General features: G+C 47.1%; 1 protein-coding gene across 3 annotated transcripts; it reads left to right on the top strand.

Annotated features, from left to right (window-relative positions):
- Positions 1–3,771: 3,771 nt before the first annotated feature.
- LOC116838777 (solute carrier family 22 member 6-A-like) lies at positions 3,772–16,446 on the top strand. Of its 3 annotated transcripts, XM_032804243.1 has the most exons (12): positions 3,772–3,929; positions 4,880–4,945; positions 5,270–5,458; positions 5,792–5,895; positions 6,279–6,433; positions 7,853–8,021; positions 9,175–9,298; positions 10,570–10,685; positions 11,098–11,312; positions 12,873–12,981; positions 13,703–13,906; positions 16,189–16,446. In XM_032804243.1, exons 3-12 carry the CDS (start codon positions 5,387–5,389, stop codon positions 16,277–16,279), a joined length of 1,359 nt encoding a protein of 452 aa, XP_032660134.1. In that variant the 5' UTR covers positions 3,772–3,929; positions 4,880–4,945; positions 5,270–5,386; the 3' UTR covers positions 16,280–16,446. The 3 variants fall into 3 exon arrangements, with proteins under 3 accessions (XP_032660134.1, XP_032660132.1, XP_032660133.1); XM_032804241.1 differs by having other exon boundaries at positions 4,880–5,458; XM_032804242.1 differs by lacking the exon at positions 13,703–13,906 and having other exon boundaries at positions 4,880–5,458.
- The last annotated feature ends 5,471 nt before the right edge of the window (positions 16,447–21,917 follow it).

Here is a 21,917-nt window from a genome sequence, read left to right as displayed (position 1 = left end):
CCAGATCCAGCCAAACAAGTGAGCTAAAGAGAGAAAAATGAAGAACATTTTTTAGCTTTTATATCTTTTATTATTCTGTTCCTGTTGGAAGTATTTACACAGTGCGACTGGCTAGAAAGCAAAAGGGGAACATGTCCCAGCTGCTCTGCACAGCATCTGCCGCTAGTTCAACATCCCATATAGCTCACTGCAAGAATCCGACACATGGTGCTCACGCTGCAAATATGAGTCTGACATTGCCTGTGTAGTCAAACTGTCCACAGAATTGAGTGTATATGGGAAGGGGCTAGTGATCTGGTCTAATGTTCATAGCTAGATTAGTTCTGAGTGCAGTAGGCACATTAAGAGGTTTCGTTACACAGCACCACTTTGAAAAGGTTCCATTGCTCACCGATTAAAGCCAGGCCCCAGCTAGAGTTACTGGAGCTCTGCTGATTTACACCAGTTGAAGATCTAGCCCATTATTTCATAAGATAGGGTAGCGATGAAGACTTATAACCTGAAGCACAGACAGGTAAAGCAACCTGCTGAACCTCACACAACAAAGCTTGTGGCAGAATTAGGAAGAGAGCCCAGGAGTCCTAGTGCTACATCCTACCCCAACTCCAACCACTAGACCCTATTCCCCTCCCAGAGCCAGGAGCAGAATTCAAGTCCTCCCTCCTTTTGCCATTGGACACCACTCCCCTTCCAGAAGACAAATCAGGAGTCCTGGCTCTCAGCTCTAACTCACCAGACAATACTCTTCACCTAGGAATAGTGAACTTCCTGCCTCGTGATAGGAGGAGAAAACAGAATAGATGAACATGAGAAAAAAAACAGGCACATCTCAAATTTCCCGGGACAGATATTCCTGCATAGTGATTTACTGGTGAGATTCTCATTAAATGGTTGCATCCCACTGTATCCTGTTAACTGTTTCTCCAACTTTGCACAATTGTAACTACTTTCTTCTATTTCATAAGGCACCCTTGCTTTGCTATCACTGTTTGTATTTCAGTTGTGTCAAGGGGCCCCCACTGAAATCAGGGCTCCATTGTGACAGCTGCTGCACAAACAGCTAGTGAGAGACAGTCTGTGCCCCAAAGACCTTGCAATCTAAATAGAAAAAGGAATTATTATTCTCTCCATTTTACAGATAGGGAAACTTAGGCACAGAGCAATCAAGTTACTGTCTCTTTCTGTGTGTTTGCATAGCAGAATGAAGTTCCAGTCTCAGTTGTTCAATAGGTGCTACCATAATACAAATAATAATTAATAATAATTGACAAACACACCACATCTTGCACCAGCAGAAAGTTGGGTGAGGTGTGTTCCTAATTTAACATCTGTGGCTCAGATCCTTAGCTGGTGCCCAATCAACATAGCTCTGTTGAAGCCAATGGAGCTGCACTGATTTACACCAGCTGAGGATCTGGCCCATGTAGGATTCCATGAACATAAATTTGCTTTTCTATAGGACTTTGTGCTGCTTGTTAATAATGAAACTGTTAACCCTTTTGTGACCTGAGCAGTTAAGCAATTTTTGGGATCCTGCACATTGTTTCCATTAGGAGGAGCAACTGCTGAAGTCAGGTATTTCTTTCATGCAATCCTGCTTATGTATGAAGTATGCAGTAAGTCCTGTTTCCCAGAACACCGCAGGAATCAAACAACAGGAGACAGTTTCTTTCTCACAGTTCTGCGATGCGCTGTACCTCAGGGGAACACCCTGCACCCCCACCTTCATCTTTATAAAATGATTGTGTGGTATCCAATGCAAAGTTTGTCACATTGGGTGTCTTCGGAAGGCTCATGATGCACTGAGCACAGTTGTTATAGTGATGTTATAGTAATTGCTACAGTAATGTTACAGGTTATAATTTCATGTATATAATTATGAGGCTGAAAATGGATCCTCGTGGCTTAAAGCAAGCCCAGGCAAAAACTCTCCAAGAACAGAGACGATGTTCACACCTTATCAGGACAGATATGGGACAAACCCAGTCCAGCCTCACAGGAACAAAGGACGCTGGCCTAGGCAGCAACAAAAGAATCTGTTAGACTCTCGAGTGAGTCACCCCCCTTCCTTTGCTCAGTTTGGAACTGCGATATAATGCTCACCTAGCTCTGAAGGGACCTGAGGAGGAAGGCAAAACCAAGAGGGAAGAAAGGACATGACAAAAGGGAGAGACATTTGCCATGCTCTCTCTCTCTCTCTTCCATCTACATCTACAGACACCACACCAAGCAACCGAAGTGCTGATCAAAAGGGAGCGCCTGGCTGCCTGTGGTGAGAAGCATCTAAGTTTGTAAGGACATTGGAAGTGTTAAGATCAGCTTAGAAAGTGTTTTGCTTTTATTTCATTTGACCAAATCTGACTTGTTTTGCTTTGACTTATAATCACTTAAAATCTATCTTTATAGTTAATAAATTTGTTTGTTTTCCCTGAAGCAGTGTGTTTGGTTTGAAGTGTGTCAGAGACTCCCCTTGGGATAACAAGCCTGGTACATATCAATTTCTTTGTTAAACTGATGAACTCATATAAGCTTACTGCATCCAGTGGGCATAACTGGACACTGCAAGACGGAGGTTGCTAGGGTTGTGTCTGGGATCAGAGATATTGGCTAGTGTCATTCGGTTGCAAGTAACTGGGAGCAGCTTACATGCCAAAGGCTGTGCGTGAACAGCCCAGGAGTGGGGGGGTTCTCACAGCAAAGCAGGGTAAGGCTGGCTCCCAGCGTCAAGGATTGGAGTGACCTAGCAGATCACTGGTCCTGATAACACCAGAGGAGAACGTCACAAGTTCCAAGCCTCTTTCCAACCAGTATTTAGCCCCATAGCTCTCTCGGCTTTTTCTCACTGGGATGTTCAGTTTATGCAAGCAGCCGGCAAATGCCTCAGTGACGAGCATGAGTTGAGCGGATCACTGCAGGAACCCCACATGCTGGCAGTGCTACAGAGACTGCTGGCATGGCCTGTCCCCTCTTTATTTTCATGTCAGCAGCCCAGAATTGCCTGCTCTGGTGTGAAAACCTCTTCTGTTTTCTGGCCAGCAACATTTACATTCATTCTTCTCAGTTTGCACTGGGAAAGGGTGAATGTATTAAGCTTGGTTTCAAACCCATTAATACTTCAACATTATTTCATGTATACCTATTTCTCTCCCTATAGCTTTTCCATAGATAGATTTTTTTTCCTTTAAAAAAAAGAAAAAGTTTAGTGAAAATTTCCATTTTGTCAAAAAGCCATCATGCATGAGGAAGAGAAGCAGTCACATGGAAAACAATATAATTGTGCCCTTTCTGCAAATGGGGAAACTGAGGCACAGCAAGATTAAATGACTTGCCCAAAGCCACCCAACAGGTCAGAGCTGGAAGCAGAACCAAGCTCTCCTGAATCCCTGGGCAGTGCTCTATCCAGTTGAGCACATCTCCACCATTATTACAGTGTTCTGATAAGACTCTGTTAGCTTGTAGGAAGCCTGTTTTGCCTTGTTGGAAGGTTTTTAATTTTTTCTTGCTCTGAAACAAGACCTTGGCTCTGTTCCTCATACCAGGAACTGCAGGAAAGGAACCATGTTTACATTCCCCAGTCACAGTGTTCTGCTCCAGGTCCTGGCTGCATGGTGGGATCACATTAGCTCTTGTTTATTAATTTGCTAAGTGAGAGTTCTCCTAACTGGGTCATTAAAGGGGCACTCAAGGTTTGCCTGCTGGGCTTTTGATGCAGTTGTTGAGTCAAGGGCAAAGAGGTTGCAAGTTCTAATGTGAGAAGTTGAACAAGTCCCACCTTCTCTGTCCTCAATGTGTTGCTGTCATAGCCTGATCTCCACTGATCCAGCAAGATTTCTGGACAAGTTACTTGGTGAGAGTACGATCCATTGACCCACAGAGAAAAGCAGCTGTAGCCTATTAAAGACATTGCTTTGCAGCAACATAGGAAGCAGGTAAGTCTATTTTACCAAGGTTTATATTTTAATTGTATGGGGCCAGATTCTCAGTTCCATTGTAGATCAGTGCCTTTTTACACCAGCAGAGGATCTGGCTCATTGACTCTCTCCGATTTAGTAAAATAGGGCTTGAAGTGTATTGACTCCAGATTTACATTGATGTACATGAGTCAGATCCTCAGCTCGTGTAAAGCAGCACAGAAGTTAGGGGAACTACAGCTGAGCAGATAGCTCATTGAATCTCCCTGATTTTGTAAAACAGGGGCTTGAAGGGGAGTGACTCCAGATTTACGCTTGTGTAGATAGGCCAGGTGGTGTAAATCAGCATAGTCTCATGTCTTTCATTGATAGCTGAGTTCTATATCCTGCCCCGCAGCACTATGGATACATGGAAACTCTTGCTGAACTATGTGGAATTCCAAAATGTTGGCCATCTACACAACAAGATTTGCTCCACAGTGCAAAATACATCAGGGTTGGAAAACTCAGATTTAAGGGCATATTTTACCTGGCTCTCCCTTGACATGCTTTCTCCAAAATTCCTCTTAAAATAGTTTTCTTTTTAGATTAAGCCCTCCAAACCAAGGGGAACTTTCCCTAACTAAACAAATGAAACCCAACACAAGATAAACTAAAAGTGCAGCAGAACCACAAACAATCTACTTCTTGACATAGAGCTCAGCTAGGCACAGCATTCCCAACCAAACCATTCCATCGGGCTTCTGGGATTCACAATCAACTTGGAATTGTCTAGTAGCCAAAAGAGACTGTGGATTAGTTGTGCATGGAATGACCTAGAATTTTTGCATCTGGTTTAATTGTATCGATATTCTGATTAGCTGCTTATTTAATCAGCAGATCCTTAATGCACCCAAATCAACCGCTCAGTTGTAGGAATTTGCTTTGAGCTATTGCTAGATCCATTGCAACTCTTTCTGTCTTTCCAGCGTAGATTGCAGCGTCTGACAAGACTGGGAGCGGATGTCTAAGCAAACACAAAGCTGTGCGCATCTGTGAGTAAACAGCAGTTGCATTCTTCTATTTACATCTGCACATTGTTTTGGGTGTGCATCTGTTTCACAAAACAAGCATATTCAAGGTGTCGGAGTCTTCTGGTCTGGGGCAACATGACTTTTGCAGAACTTTTAGAGCAGGTCGGCAGTATGGGCCGTTTCCAAATTATCCATGTTACGTTACTGGTCCTGCCAATATTACTGATGGCCAGCCACAACATCCTGCAGAACTTTACCGCTGCTACCCCTGGGCACCACTGCCATATTGCCATTGTTGCTAACTACACTTGTGATGACAACTTTACTGACGTCCTATATTGCCAGGAGCTCCTCAGGATCTCCATCCCCGTGGATGGGAACCAGCAGCCAGAAAAGTGTCTCCGATTCATCTCTGCCCAGTGGCAGCTCCTAGACCCAAATGCCACAACCAATGGGACTGAAATGGACATGGAGCCCTGTATGGATGGATGGATCTATGACAAGACTGTTTTCACTTCCACCATCATCACCGAGGTAAGAAAAATTCTCCTGGCAACGACTGGCTAGTGACTATGCTGAACCAGATTGCTATCTGGTGACCACCAGCATAGTTTCATTGAACCAACAGAGCTACAATGATATCCACCAGATAAGGATCTGTACGAGTATTGTGGTAGTATCTGGACACCCCAGACCACACCACACTGGGTGCTGCAGAGATCCTGACCAAGATCAGGACCACATTTTGCTAGTTTCTTCACAAACCTTGTCAGAGTTTGGGGCCCCCATTCTCACTATGACCAAGTTTGCTGGACTTGTCTCCCTCATGCTTTCTCACTGAGATGGTGTTTTTTCTCACATTTGCAGTGGGATCTAGTGTGTGGCTCACGGACATTGAAACAGATGGCTCAGTCGATCTATATGGCGGGAGTCCTGGTGGGAGCGATTGTGTTTGGAAGTCTGTCTGATAAGTAAGACACCTGTCTGTCACTTCACTTAGGTAGGGTGCAGGAGATGAATGACCGTGGGGTAGTGGCCCAGTTCTAACAGTTTCCAGCTGTCTTTACCAGAACTTATAATCAGAGAAGAAAAGTGGCCGAGTGGTTAGGGCACTCACCTAAAACTTGGGAAAACCTGGGTTCAAGTCCCTACTCTGCCACAGACTTCCTGTGTGACTTTGTGCAAGTCCCTTACGTTCTTTGGGTTTGAGTTCCCCATCTGTACAATGGGGATTGTAGTGCTGCCCTACCACAGAGATGAGGGTCATACTGTTTCCCCCAGAGTGATAACACAGCACTCTAGCCACAAGCCCATCCTGCCTATTAGCAGATAGCCTTGGTTTTCTCTGCCACAGGTTTGGACGGAAGTCACTCTTGATCTGGTCCTGTCTGCAAATGGCCATCACCGGCTCTTGCGCTGCTTACTCATCTAACTTTACCATGTATTGCGTTTTCCGCTTCCTGACTGGAATGGCTCTGTCGGGGATCAACCTCAACTGTGCGTCCCTCTGTAAGTACTGACTCAAGCAAGCAGCGAGTCTTTTGGGGTCTTCCAGAATGTTTCCATTAAGAGGAGAAGTTATTGATGGAGCCAGGTATTTCTTTGGTGCAATCCTGGTTATTTACAATGTCTTGTTTCCCTGTTTGCAGCAGGAAACAAACAGCAGGAGGCAGTTATTTTGCTCACTGTACCAACCCTTTTCCAGCCAGCACTCTGCCCAAAAAGCTCTCCTTCCCAGTGTTTTCTCAGGCTCACATTACCAGGACTTCTCTGGCTGTATCTCAGGCTTCTTTGTACCTTCCCTGTTATTGCTGCTTTTCTCACACACAAAGACCCACACAACTGCACCAGTCCATGCTCCACCCTGTGTTTGCTATATCACTGTCCAAGGAACCCCCATGGGCCACATGATTCAGCATCTGCTCAAGCCTTGACATGTGCCTGTGTTTTGGGTGGTGGCTCCTATTGTTTCAGCAATCTAGGTCCGTAAAGTAGCTTGATTGTTTCTTTTATCCTGAATGAAAAGTGGCAGTTAGGCCCACCAGCTCCAACCCCCCAGCATGACAGTAGGCAGCACTCCCCAGAGGATTCAGGAGGCCTGGGTCAAAGCAATTTTGGGGGCCCCTTCCATAAAAAAAAGTTTCAATACTATAGAATGCTATATTCTCATGGGGGCCCCTGCGGGGTCCGGGGGCAAATTGCCCCACTTGCCCCTCCCTCCCCCCACCCCAGTGACCCTGACAGTATTTTCCTACATTAAGATAAAGAGGATGTTGAGGAGAATGAGCATTACAAAATAATTATGTGACAGAAATGCTAGATGAGGCAGTATTCACCCCTCAAACAGCTTCTAGCCTGAACAGCAGGGTGGCCACACCTCGGCGCCCCAGTCATGGGTCAGGATCCCACAGAACTAAAAGACAGTCCCCCCTGCAAAGAGCTTGAGTCTAGAGCTGGGTGATATTTTTTTGCTGAAACTTTTTTCCATAAAAAATTTCACGAATTCGTGTTGGTTTAGCCACATTGTTCATGTCGAAAACAAATCAGAAAAAGTTGAAATGTCTTAATTTTTTTGGTTCAAAATGACTTTTCATTTCAAAATGTTCTTGAATTTAAAATGTTGACAGTCAAAACAAAACAGTTAATTTAACCCAAAATGAAACCTTTTTCAGCTCTTTGATTTGCCCAAAATTAAAAAAAAATAAAATTTCTGGTTGGCCCCAAATGAATTGTTTTCTGTTTTTTTTCCCTTTTTTCTTTTTTGAAGCTGCCACCAAAACAAAAAATCCATTGTTCTCCCTGCTCTGCTTAAGTTCCACTTAAAAATCAGGCCATTTGGGGTGGATTTAGGTGCCCAGGTGGTTTTGAAAGTTCAGATTGGTGTTCTCTGGACTTTGACTCTCTTCCCCCTTTTATCTCCTCCACCAGCTGTGGAGTGGACCCCCACCAAACTCCGGGCAGCAGTTGGCATGGTGACAGGATATAGCTACAGCATCGGGCAGTTCATTCTGGCTGGGCTAGCCTATGTCATCCCGGATTGGCGCTGGCTGCAGCTGGCTGTTTCGGTGCCCTATTTCATCTTCTTCTTCTATGGCTGGTAGGTGTCATTCTAACTCGTAAACCTTGCCAGCATGGGGACCTCTCTGTTGTCCCTGGTGGGGACCAAAGGGTTCTGGACGGTATCCAAACTGCAAGCTCTCGGACACCAGGTGTGTCTCTCACTGAATGTCTGTCCAGCTCTTGGCACTGTGGGGGTCCCAATCCAAGGTGGCACTGATTGTTATTTTTCATATTATAAATGGCATCTAGAGGCCTCATCTGAGGTCAGGGTCCCACTGTGCGACCGACACACACAGAGAGAGGCCCTGTCCTAAAGAGCTCACAGTCTAAATAGAAAAAGAAAGGGTTATTATTCCCATTTTACAGATTGGAGAGCTGAGGCACAGAAATATGGAGTGACTTGCCCAAAGTCACATGGGGCATCTGTAATAGAGTAGGGAAAAGAACCCAGGTTTCCCAAACGAGTGTCCTACTCACAAGATCATTATTATTAAGGTAGCCCCAACAGACCAGTGCTACGAGCTGTACGGACACTGTTCCTGCCCAGACACGCTTACAGATGCAACAGATGATCTTTGGGCGGAGAACCAGCTGGGAAGTGATTTGCCAAAGGTCACATGACAGGCAGTGCTACAGCTAAGAAGAGAACCCAGTTGTCCTGCCTCCTAATACTGTACCCTACCCATTAGACCACACTGCTTCTCAACTTGCTCCTTTAGCCTGAACACTACATCTATTCTAATCACACAGAGACAGAGGAGTTTTGAAATTTGCCCTGAACTTAGGGTGACAAAATAGCAAGTATGAAAAATTAGGACACTTTTTTCAGGAGGGGAGGTGGGGGGAAGAGTATAGTTGCATATATAAGACAAAGCCCCTAATATTGGGACATTTGGTCACTCTACCTAAACTGCAACAGACTCTTTCTGTATCATACGTAGGTTGAGAGCCCCAGGGGCCCTGAGTCTTTTCAATAGGTTTAGTGTTTCTCATGGTGAAAAGGACCCCGTTATAATGAACATACAGGCAATTCTTCATTAAGCTGCTGGACAAACACAGCCCTGGGGTTCCCCTAGGTTCTCCACCCTGAACTTCCTGGTGTCACCACATGGGGTCATCGTAAGCCTTACCCGGCACTAAGGCCAATGGCAGGGAAGCTGGCTACCATGTGCCCTTCTGGTTCCAAACAGGTGGTTCACAGAGTCGGCCCGCTGGCTTGCAACAGCTGGCAAACTGAACCAGGCGTTAAAGGAGATGCAGAAAGTGGCACGAATAAATGGGCGAAAGGAAGAAGGGGACAAGCTCAGCATAGAGGTGAGGAACTGAATAGGCTAAAACAAAAGGCTGTAACACATGGAACTTATGTGCGTGCTTCTCACCCCTTGATTGCCAGAGGGAAGACTGACACACACAAACACACCATAGAGTGAACTCACACACCCCTTCTCCAGAGAGGAAACACACACACACACACACACACACACACACACACACACACACACACACCACACACACACACACACACACAAAAAGAGCTGGGCAAATGGATTTTTTCGGTTACTGGCAATTCCAAAAAATTGTGAAAAAAAATTGTTTCAGGTCAAACTGAAAACAATTTTTTTCAATGTTTTTGGCAAATCGAAAGGGAAAATATTCAGTTCAGGCCAAATTTTCATTCACCATGAAATGACACTTTTTTATTTTGAGCATTTTTTAACATTTACAAAATATATACATATATATATAAAATTAAAGGAAATTTCAAAACAAAAATTTGCTTCAAATAAAAAAATCAAAATATTTCATTTAAAAAATGTCAAAATAAAACATTTCAATTTGGTGTGTGTTTTTTTTTAATTTTTCAAAACAATTTGGTAAAATTGACACAAATTTGCAATTTGTTTTGGTGTCACCAAATCTGCATTTTTCACTGAAAAAAGTTGCAACCAAAACATTTTGTCCAGTTCTAGACAGGGACACATGAACGCTTAGTGCCAAGAGGGTAATATATATATAATCTCCCAAGCCCAGAAATCAAGTCCTATAGTTCAGCTACAGCTGTCGTAAAACAATAGCAATAAAGAATCCAAATAAAACATATCCAGGCCTTAACAACTCCAGTAAAAGAGACAGCCAGGCATGCTGACAGGGTGATCCCCTTAGAAATCTAGCACATGGATTGCTGTCTGGAAATGTAGGTTGCTAAGGGGGATGTTGGAATGGGAATTCTAGCATCTGAACCTCTCAGGTGCTGAGAGACCTAATAGGATGCGCTCTTCCAATCCATAGGAGGCATTCAGTACCTTGCACAATGCCCTAAACAAGGAGCCCTGTGCTATGATAGGCCCACTGGAGTCTGCACTTCCTGCTCTATGCCTCTTCCCTCAGCTACCTGCACCTCCCAGTGGTAGCCAGGGGTACTGCAGCCTGAAGACTGGCTCCCCCAGTGGTGGCACTCAGTATTGCAGCTGCTCCAGACCCCGGGAGTTTACATGGATAGCAAGAATCCCCCGTTATAACTGTAAGGATTTAAATAATCAACGGTTTGGGGAAGCTATAAACTCTCCTGTGTCTCTTCCGCACAGGACTTGAGAGCCAGCCTGCAAAAAGAAATGTCCTCAGCCAAATCCACCCACACAGCTGCCGATCTGGTGCGCACACAGTCTGTACGTAGGATATCCTGCTGCCTGTGCTTCATATGGTAGGTGGGTTCATTCAGATGCAGAGGGAGGCAAGGAGTATGGAAGGGCAGAAAATAAACCAGGGGTGTTTATTATGATGGTACGAGCAGCTGAGATCCGAATGCTGTTGTGCTTGGTGCTGTACAGTAGGATGAGACAGGGCCAGGCCCTACCTTCAAGAGTTTACAATCTAAATAGACCAGAGGTAGGATTATTGTCCCCATTTTTACAGAAGGGGAACTGAAGCACAGAGACACTAAAAGTGACTTGCTGAAGGTCATACAAGGAAGTCTGTGACAGAGGGGAATTGAACAGAAGTCTCCCAAGTCCCAGGTTACAGAGCATTTTACAGCACTCCCAGTGGCAACAGGCAGTACTGCACCCTGCAGACTATTTCCATTGTACCATGCATTTTTGTGCCGCCAATGACAGGTTCTCCACCAGCTTTGCCTATTACGGGCTGGCCATGGATCTGCAGAATTTTGGGGTCAGCATTTACCTCATCCAAGTGGTATACGGAGCTGTCGACATCCCTGCAAAGCTGATTGGTTTCTTCATGATCAGTTTCATTGGCCGGAGAGTCACCCAGGCTTCTGCTCTCATCCTCGCAGGGCTTGCGATCCTGGCCAACATATTTGTGCCACAAGGTGAGGCCCTGGTGCACTATCGATCTGCATGCTCTGATTTTAATCAGCATGTATATACATTTAGCATACATAGAATTTAATGAGCATATATGCAAGATACAGCAAGAGTGATATTGCAAGAATGGTCTAAATAAAAGTGATGTCTGTATATTAAAGGTGGGTGAAAATGTTTTCATCCAAACTGTTTTTCAACAGAAAATTGGGGGGTTGGCTAAATTAAGTTTTATGTGAAAGGCATCAGCTTCACACCAAAAATTTCAACTTTCCAATAACAAAATGAACACCCATGGCACTTCCCTCACCCCACAAATTTTAATTCTGCAATGCTGGGGTCCCTAGCCAGACTACGTCTCCCATAATGCCATGCAGCTGCCATGATTCACCAGTTCCCCTCTCTTTACTTCCCTGCACTGGTCCCTTCTTCTCTATCATATCAAATATAAGCTACTTGTCTTCACTCTCAAGACCTTTCATGACCTATCCCCACCTGCCCTAACAGCTCTCATTCAGTATTAAAAGATCGACTCCAATCAGTCCATGATATCAGCTTCTATCACCCACTTGTTACATTTTCAAACAAGCACCTTTGTGCTTTCCCCCATGCTGCACCTCATGTTTGGGAAAAGTTCCCCATAAGCATCAGCAAAATTAACACACTATCCTCCTTCAAAACCCTCCTTAAAACTCCCTCTACCTTGAAGCCTACAAAAAACTTGACAATGGTTAGGCTGCTGGTGTGCTGAAACCACAGCCTATCATGCTGACCAGTAGTGTCTTATTGTTTCCTTGTGTTACTCCATGGTGAACCAAGGGTCACCCAATGAAATCAATAAGCAGCAGATTTAAAACAAACGCAAGGCAGGACATCTTCACACAACGCACAATCAACCTGTGGAACTCATTGCCGGGGGACAGGTCATTGACATGGAGGACAGGTCCATCAATGACTACTAGCCAAGATGGTCAGGGACACAATCCCATGTTCTGGGTGTCCTAAGCCTCTAATTGCCAGAAGCTGGAAGTGGATGACAGGGGATGGATCACTTGATAATTGCCCTGGTCTGTTCATTCCCTCCAAAACATCAGACATTGCCACTGTCAGAAGACAGGATACTGGGCTAGATGGACCATTGGTCTGACCCAGTATGGCCGTTCTAAGGTATTTATCTGTCTGTATCCTGTCATCACTTGTCTTATACTTAGATTGCCAGCTCTTTGGGACAGGGACTGTCTCTTTCCTGGCCTATGACTGGGGCTCCTAGACACTATGATAATACTAATAATAAATAATATGGTGAGGCCACAGTGCAGCCTGGAGATATAATCTGACAATTCACAAACAGGACAACAATTAATTTTCAGTAAAAAAAGCATTTTTCTTGGAAATTACTTTTTGACCAAAAAAAATTCAACCTGTTGTAATTACTGACTCTTTTTACAGAGTTTGGGGCAGGGGGGACTCAAGGACAGAGAGATTAAGGACTGTGTTTGCATGTCTACACTGTGCAAAGAGCTGAGCCCCAGCAGCACCTACAGATGTCATCCTTTCCCTCCCCCTAGATCTGCAGACCCTGCGCACTCTTTTGGCTGTGTTTGGAAAAGGTTGCCTGGCTGCTTCATTCAACTGTGCCTTCCTCTATACAGGAGAGCTCTACCCCACCGTGATTAGGTATGTAGATGCAAATGCCCCTTACGGAGTCCTATCTGGGCTGCTGGGCTGTGTTGCAGTTTTCACCCTGCATGGTTAACCTCAAGGAGATGGCAATGACAGAATGGCAGCAAGAGCTCTGGTCAGCTGAGCCACTGGATTTCCTACAGCCAGGAGCGGCGCCAGGGTTTCTGGTGCCCTAGGCAGAATGCGGGGGATGGCATTTTGTGCGCTCCCCAGGGGGCGCGCGGGAGCTTCCAGTTCCAATCCCATCACGCCGCCGAAGGACCCTCCACTGAAATGCCGCAGGCGGCAGTGGCAGTTATTTAGCTGCTCAAATGCCTGTCGCTGTTTTCCGCGGCACGTTGGCAGAAGGTCCTTCTTCGGCGGCACGACGGGAGTGGAACCAGAATTTCCCGTGCGCCCCATGGGGAGTGCACAAAATGCCGCCCCCCGAATCCTGGCGCTCTAGGCGACTGCCTAGGGTCGCCTAATGGAAGCGCTGGCCCTGCCTACAGCTGTTAGAAGATGCAAATCAAAACAAATCTATTGGATAAGGCCAGATTGAATGAATCAGGATATCTTGTTCTACTGCTTTCTGACAGGACGCTGCAGACAGACAGGTTAGAGATTAGATTAGATATGCAAGTTGTGAACAAACAACATGGAGATTGTAGCTCAGAAAAGGCAAACCCAGCTGAAGGCCGGTTCCCAGCCCCTGACTGTTTTCTCTCCATGGCAGACAGACCGGAATGGGGTTTGTGAACACCCTGGCTCGGGTGGGCGGCATAGTGGCCCCGCTTGTGCAAATGACCAGTGAGTACTTGCCATCCCTGCCGCTGATCATCTATGGAGCTGCCCCTATTGTATCCGGCATCACCACCTGCTTCCTACCTGAGACACGTAACATGCCATTGCCGGACACCATAGAAGACGTTGAGAGGCAGTGAGTAATTTCTGCGATCATTCCGGACAGCTAGTGGAGAGGAAGTACGGCCAGCTGGCTAGTGCAATGGGCTGGGACTCAGAGAGATGGGATCTATTTCTAGCTCCATCAGCCTGAGCTTAGGCAAGCCCCTTCCCCTCTCTATGGCTATTTCCCATCACACCCTTTGTCTAGTTAGATGTTAAGCTCTTCAGGGTCTGTCTCTTAGTATAAGTCGGTGCAGCACCTGGCACAATGGGGCCCTGACTTCACCAGGATCTGTGCAGCACCCAGCACAACGGGGCCGTGATCTCAATGAGCATGTGTGTAATCAGGTGTTGTCAGTGGGCGGGGTTCCATTTTCAATAGGGTCCTTCAAAAAATGTAAACACCAGCTTGAGCCCCAACCCAGAAACCTGGAAACCTGTATACACCACCCTTGGCACCCTTGATAGGTTATACTTCCCCACTTGCAAGCGCTGAGTGTAGGGCTTAAAAAAAAAATGCTTTATGAAGGTGCGGGAAGGGGACAACAGAACCAACTTCAGAAAGCCAGCAATTAATAAATCCACACCGTTCCCCTCCACCCCGGGTATTTTGGCAGTGATACCAGCCTCAGGCCTCCTTTCACAGTTGTGAGCAGCTCAGACATTCCAGCCACTTCTCTTCTTGGCATCATCAATCACAGTTTGCTGCCCAAGGCTGGTGGAGACCACAAATTCTGGCTGTGCTGCCTGCACTGCCACCAGGCCCAGTTCACACGATTTCAGCTCTGCTTGCTAGGCAGAGAGGTCTGCACCAGAGTCCCTCAGATACACGGCTGCTGCTCTGTACAGCTTCCGCCCGGCCCGGCCCGGCCCGGCCCGGCCCGACCCAGCCAGCCAGCCAGCTCAGCTCAGCTCAGCCTGCCCACAGCTAGCAGGAGCCCCTCTCCTTTTCTCATGAGGCTCCCTTACCCAGCAGTGCCTGCCTGTGGTGTCGGTCAGGATGTCCCCCTCGCCCACCATGATTGGTGCTGTTCATTTGTCCTTTCATTTCCCAACAGGGTCAACAGCATTTTATTTCTGCCAGACTCAAAACTTAACTATATTTTAACCCAAATGCCCCCAAATTAGCACAGAACTGAAATGCAAATGAGGCCTGGCCCACTTGGTCATTTCTCTTTCCTCATCAACAGATGCTTGCAGAGACCACCCATCCCATGGTGCCCCTGTCCATCTGGAGCTCTTAAGCAGCTCTGGACTAATCTTCTTCCTGTTCACAAACAGGTGTCAACAGTCAGCTCCTTCCTCCCTAGGGCTTCAGGCCACAAGGATTAGAGGCATAACATCCGGCACAGGAGGCCCCGATCTCAGTCGGGGTCTGTGCAGCACCTGGCACAATGGGGCTCTGATCTCATTCAGGGTTTGTGGGGCCCTGACTGGGGGGTGTCTTCAGGCGCTATCATAATGCAAAGTGACGTGCCCAAAGTCACTCACTCAGTGAGTTAGTGGCAGGGCTGGGATTGCTATCAGTTCTCACTCTCATCCTGTTCTTTAGATCAGCGCTTCTCAATGTTTTCTATATCAGGACTCTGCACAGGCATCTAGCCAGGACTGGAGCCGGTTGTGAATTTTCCAAAGAAACCTTTTTTTGGTTGGAAAATGCCAATTTGTCAAAAACAAAACTGTTTATGGGAAAGTGTCAGTGTTGGTGAATTGAAAAAACTTTTTTTAAAATAATTTTTTCAACATTTTCAAAACAAAAATAAAGTGGTTTTCTGGTTTGAAATGACTTTCTACTCAGAAATTTAAGCTAACGGTAAGAAAAACAAATTAAATAAGTAATTTATCAAAATCAAAACAAAATGTTTGAAAATTGTTGAAATGAAACATTTTAATTGCTTCAAAATGAATTTTTTTCAGTTTCTTTATTTATGACAATTTTTGAGGTTTTGACTTTTCATCCCAGTTGGGGACAGGAAAATTTTTCAAAACTCAAATATATTCATAGGACATGACAATCATCCCCCCCGCCCCCACCCAAGCCAAGACCCGGACTCCTACGTGGGAAGGAGAAGGTGATCTTGACCCATTGACACCTGTTCCTTGCTCTCCTGGGGGCCCCAACCCCAGGGCCTCTAGGTGGAATCCATGCTGCATTATGCGGGGTGAGGGAGGTAAAAGGGAGATAGTGTAATTCACAGAGCTACTGGGAGGCTTAGCTAATTCCTTTGTATAGAGTCATGACTTGCTGTGATGAAAAGGTGAAAAGAAATGCAGCGTTGATATATAATCATGTGGTCTCTTCTTATTCCCTTACAGGAGAAGGTCCAGAGTGATTACAGATGTAGGACGGGAAGACAAGGTTCCGCTGAAAGCCTCCAGATTGGAACCACTCAAGGAAATAATTTAAGAAGAGAAACTAAACAGACTCTAGGTCTTGATACCAATTAATCAGATTAAAATCAAACACCTTTGTCTTTTACCGGCTCAGGTCAGAGATTGCTTCTGTGGGATGGGTATTCATGAGACACTATATCAGCCTTTTGTATCCACTTTCAGAAAAACTAATAAAGTCAACTGTGCCTCCAAAGGTACAAGCCGTGGCTGCTAACATGAGGTGGCAGCATAAGAATGGACACAGCATTGGACTGGGAGCCAGACAACCTGGATTCTGATCCTGGCTCAACCACTGACATTGGACATGTGTCTATTGCTCTTCCCACAGCAAAACCAGTGTGAACAAATCACACTGGTCCAGTTGGGTCCCAGATAACTGTGTCTATTTAATAGGACTAGCCAGAAAATGGGAATTCTGTTTAGCACAATAATTTCAGAGGTTTCATATCAGAACAAAACCAAGACCTTTCAAAACATTTCATGGAAACAGAGAGCTCCATCCCAGAAGAGACAATAGCTCAGGCAAAGTAGTAACCTAAACCTTGTTCTTCTGCACCCCAGCCAAGTTCCCTAACAACCAGGCTAGCAAGTCAGTGCTTCTCACTCTCTGAACCTGACTCTTCATGACCGCTGAGTACCCTGGCCATCAGGCTTTTCTGGGGTGGGCCTCGCTCACTCTCTCATTTTGATCAGAAATTCCATCCTGGACCTGAGAAACCTCCCTGACAAAACTTTGGTAGAAACCAAAAAGTTTCGGTTTTGACAAATTGGCAATTTCCCACAGAAAATTCTCACCCAGCTCTTCTCTTTAGTACATGCAGTCATTCAAAGCCTAGCTACATAGATACCATTGCTCTGAGTGGCTTTGAAAATACAGAACCCAGTGAAAGCCTTTAGAGGGATCACAGACTAATTAATTTTGCCCTATTCCTCTACACTACACTCTGCAAGTCACTTCCCCACTCCATGCCTCAGTTTCCCCTCCCACACTTTGTCTATTTAGATTACAAGCTTTTCAGGGCAGGGACAGCACCCTACACAGTGGGATCGTGATTTCTTATTGCTACTGAAATATGCATAAAACTATACCTGTTTAGAGGAGGTTCTGCACAAAGGAATTCTGAGTATGGTAGAAACACGTTACAGTCCAGGCCATGCAGTGAGAGAGCTTATCAAACAGTTGTTCATGTATGTCGCAGGCTCTAGTTTCCCAGACTGACAATTTGCATCAGACCCATAGTGGAAGAAGGGGAAGAACAAATGCGGGTCCAAAAAGGAAGTGTTTAGCCCAGTCCACAATCAAGCCACACCCACAAATAAGCCCCACTCTCTTGAGATACAGATGTCACTCAAAGTCAAGGTGACCATGTTTTCGATACCTCCAGCCAGGGCTTTTTCATGGTGATGTTGTTTTAGGTTCATACGTGAGACAAAGTTATTCATATTACAGGAGGGTTCAAAGGCCCTAACAAGAAGGGCTCCATTGGTTAGGCACTGCACATACACATAGCGAGGACCAGCCTCTGCTCCAGAGAGCTCACAATCTAAACAGACAAAGGGTGGGAGGGGAAACAAAGGTACAGAAAGAGGAAGTGACTCACCCAAGGTCACGCACCAGGCCAATGGCAGAGCTGGGACTAGAACCCAGGTGAGTACTCTATTCACTAGACCACATTGCTTCTAAAAAACACCCTTTAAAAAAATACCTGTGCTGGCATCATTGCTAGAATGGGTCAGAAATGGGGGTGGTTCCAGGAGAAAATTTTGACATTTGGGGAAAAAGCAGGGAATTGAGCCCACAACTCCCAGGCTTATAGCCTAACCAGGGGAACAGCACAACCACTTTACTCACATGTCAACTGCATCCCAAATACTTGTCCCACTGCACTGTTAGTATCATAACAACATGAGGCCCCAGTCAGAGATCAGGGCCCCACTGCACTAGGAATGTGGAATAAATGAGACATTCCTTGCTACAAAGAACTTACAGTCTTAGCATAGGACAAGAGACAACAATGGCTTCCACCAAAGAACGTGCTACAGGGCAGGAAAAATGGCGGGTGTTTCAGTTACAGGTCTGGATTGGACCTTTGTGGAGGGTCAATTCCCGCCTCCCCAAAGATGCTGTGTGTGACCTCGGACAAATCACAGAGGGTAGCAAAAGCTCGTAAGTTGCATAGGAAGTTAAATCCCATTTTCAGAAGTGACTCAAACACTTAGGAGTCTGAGACCCCATGACTTCCATAGAGACTTGAGCTCTTGAGTATCTAATTCCCTTTTGAAAATGAAACTAAAATGATTTAAGTCACTTGAAATGCTGAGTGGAGCAACTCCGAGATATCTTTAAAACTCTGGGCCTTAGTATCCCTGTTTCTCCATCTGGAAAAGATGGCTAATAAACCTTCCTTTGTCTATTTACTTTGTGAGTTCTTCAGACTAAGGGCTGTCTCTTACTAAGTGTGCCCGGCACAATGGGACCCTGATCTCAGTCAGAGTCTGTGCAGCATCCAGCATGGCAAGGCCTGCATCTCAGATAGTATCAGCTGGTTTCTGGCAGCATCTGGCATAACAAGGCCTTGATCTTGGTCAGGGTCTGTGCAGCACACGGCACAATGGGGCCCTGATCTCAGTCAGAGTCTAGCCCAATGGAGCGCGATATCTCTCAGGTCTGTGCAGTGCCCAGCACCTGCAAGGGCGCCACTCTTGGTCAGGGTCTGTGCAGCGCCTGGCACAATGGGGTCTTTAGGCACTGCTGTACTACAAATCATAATTACGCAAGGAAGAGGTAAGAGTAAGATAATCATGCTTAGGAAAAAAACACTGCATTCACGGCACACCAACTCCCTGGAAAAGCAGCAAAGTGTCCTGTGGCACCTTATACGCTAACAGAAGTTTTGGAGCATGAGCTTTCATGGGTGAATACCCACTTCGTCAGATGCATGTCCCTGGAATTACTCCAATGGCTCAGGGTGAATTTTGTCCCAGATACCAACATCTCTTGTGGATAACTGACTGCATCAAAGGACTTGCTGGACTGGCTTTTACACTCACCTGATGTTGTTACCGAGGACTTTACTTTTACTCTTAAGTACTGTGTGTATTATAATAGTACCTAGAAGACACAACCAAGATCAAGACTGCAGCATTATTTATTTCTATTGTGGTAAGGCCTGTGGCAAAGTCCCTGCCTCTCCTTTTGTTAGCTCAGTCCTTCTTAGCCTCGGAGACACAGGCTTGGGCAAAGTAAAAGAAAAAAAAACCTTCCCAATCTCGCAGGGTCTGGCTGATCCCTTCTCAGCCAGCCCCTTGCTCTAGTTTCCTCTCCTTCTGGGGACAAAGCAATCTGCCTTGCAAGAAGAGTCTCAGAGTTCAGCTGCCCCTACTTGCTGGCAGCTACTCTGCTTCTCTCTTCCTCCCCCACCCCTTGCTTCCCTGCCAGGGAGGATTTAAAAAGGTCTCCAGCAATTGGGGCCAGCTGAACTTAATTAGTTCCCTGATAACCCCTGTCCCAGCAGAACTTTATTCCTCCAGGGCTAAGCCTTCCGGGACCAATTACTACCCCTCTCCTGGTAGCTAATTGTCCTGAGTTTGCCACATATCCCCCCCCACCTCCCGCTCCACACTACGGAGTTGGGCTACTTGGGTCGGAAAGCAGTGCACCCTCGACAGGCCATCTGCATTGCCATGTTGGGTTCCTGACCGGTGCCAAACCGTGAAGTGGAAGGATTGAAGCGATAGGAACCATCTCGTTACTCGCGCATTCTTGTCCTTGTTTTGGTGCATCCACTGCAACGGGGCATGGTCCGTGACCAGGGTAAATCTCTGTCCCAGTAGATAATAGCGGAGACTTTCTACGGCCCATTTTACTGCCAGGCATTCCTTTTCCACGATGGCGTACTTCCGTTCCCTAGGCAGGAGCTTTCTACTGAGGAAGAGGAGGCCGAAGAGTCCCAGCAACAGACCAGGAGGCCATTGCATTATGCACTAAACCAGTGGTTTTCAAACTGCGCGTCGTGACCCAGTACTGGGTGGCAGAATGTAAGGCATTGGGTTGTGGCGGCTCTGGTCAGCACTGCCACCTGGGCCGCTGAAAGTCCTGTCAGTGGTACAGCCCGGCTAAGGCTGGCTCGTCCCTATCTGTTCTGATACCGTGCTGCGCCCTAGAAGCGGCCAGCAGCAGGTTTGGCTCCTAGGCAGGGGGACCATGGGGCTCCGTGCGCTGCACCCGCCCCAAGCACCGGCTCCACACTCCCACTGGCTGGAAACCGGCCAATGGGAGCTGGAGGGGATGTCTGCAGGCAAAAGCCATGCGAACCTGCTTTCACGCCTCTGCCTAGGAGCCAGACCTGCTGCTGGCTGCTTCCGGGGCACAGCACGGTCCATGGTGCCAGGACAGGCAGGAAGCCTGCCTTAGCATCCCCGCTGCGCAGCTGACCAGGAGCCACCCAAGGTAAGCCCACAGCTCAATCCCGTGCCCCAATTCCCTGCCCCACTCTTGAGCCCCCCCCAAACCCGGCATCCCTTTCTGCACCCTAAACCCCTCATCCCTGGTCCCATCCCAGAGCCTGCACCTCCAGCCCAGAGCCCTGACCCCCTCCCGCACCTTGAACCCCTCATCCCCAGCCCCACCCCACAGCCCTAACCCCTGCACCCAAACCTTCTGCCCCGCCCTGAGCCTCTCCCACACCCCAAGCCCCTCATCCCCAGCTCTGTTGGGTTGTGGGCATCAACAATTTTCTTCAACTGGGTCACCAGAAAAAAAGTTTTAAAACCATTGCATTAGACAAACACAGAACAAAGAGATGGTTCCTGCTCCAAAGAGCTTCCGATCTAAGAGCAGACAAACAATGAGGCAGCCCCCTCCCAGTTTAAACAGATAATGAAAAGAAGTGAATTGCCAAGCAGCAGAACCAGGGATAGAAGCCAGGTCTGCTTTCCCTAAGCCAGCGCTGCAGGCACTTCCTTAACCTTTTCCCACAGCCATTCTTGTTGTCCTCCCATCTCTCCCATGGATTTATGCACTGTTTCTACCCTATCTTTATCCAGCAATTTGCCTCCACATGGACCCCAGCGCTCCTCCATCACCAGTCAGCTTCGATGAAGTGCATACGGAGTTAGAACCTCAGCTGACATAAACCTATTGTCTTCAGTAGGGGCATGTTGATTTACTCCAGCTCAGGATTTGGTCCCATGAGTCATCTTTTCAGCACCCCACACAATGGGGGCCCTGATCTTGGTCAGGGTCTGTGCAGTGCCTGCAGGGGCAGCTCTAGCCATTTTGCCGCCCCAAGCACGGCGACATGCCGCGGGGGGCGCTCTGCTGGTCGCCGGTCCCGTGGCTCTGGTGGACCTCCCACAGACATGCCTGCAGAGCGTCCGCTGGTCCTGTGCTTCCGGTGGACCTCCCGCAGGCATGCCTGTAGATGCTCCACCGAAGCCACGGGATCAGCGGACCCTCCGCAGGGACGCCTGCGGGAGGTCCACCTAAGCTTCCTGCCGCCCTCCCAGCGACCGGCAGAGCACCACCCCCGGCATGCCGCCCCAAGCAGGTGCTTGACATGCTGAGGCCTGGAGCTGCCCGAGTGCCTGGCAGAATGGGCCCCCCGCCTCAGTTGGGGTCTGCGCAGCGCCTGGCAGAATGGGCCCCCGCC

The sequence above is a fragment of the Chelonoidis abingdonii genome, chromosome 17 (genome assembly GCF_003597395.2).
Source record: "Chelonoidis abingdonii isolate Lonesome George chromosome 17, CheloAbing_2.0, whole genome shotgun sequence".
In the NCBI taxonomy this organism is placed as follows: Eukaryota; Metazoa; Chordata; order Testudines; family Testudinidae; genus Chelonoidis; species Chelonoidis abingdonii.
The sequence above is the reverse complement of the archived record's forward strand: the minus strand, read 5'-3'. Positions and strand labels throughout refer to the sequence as shown.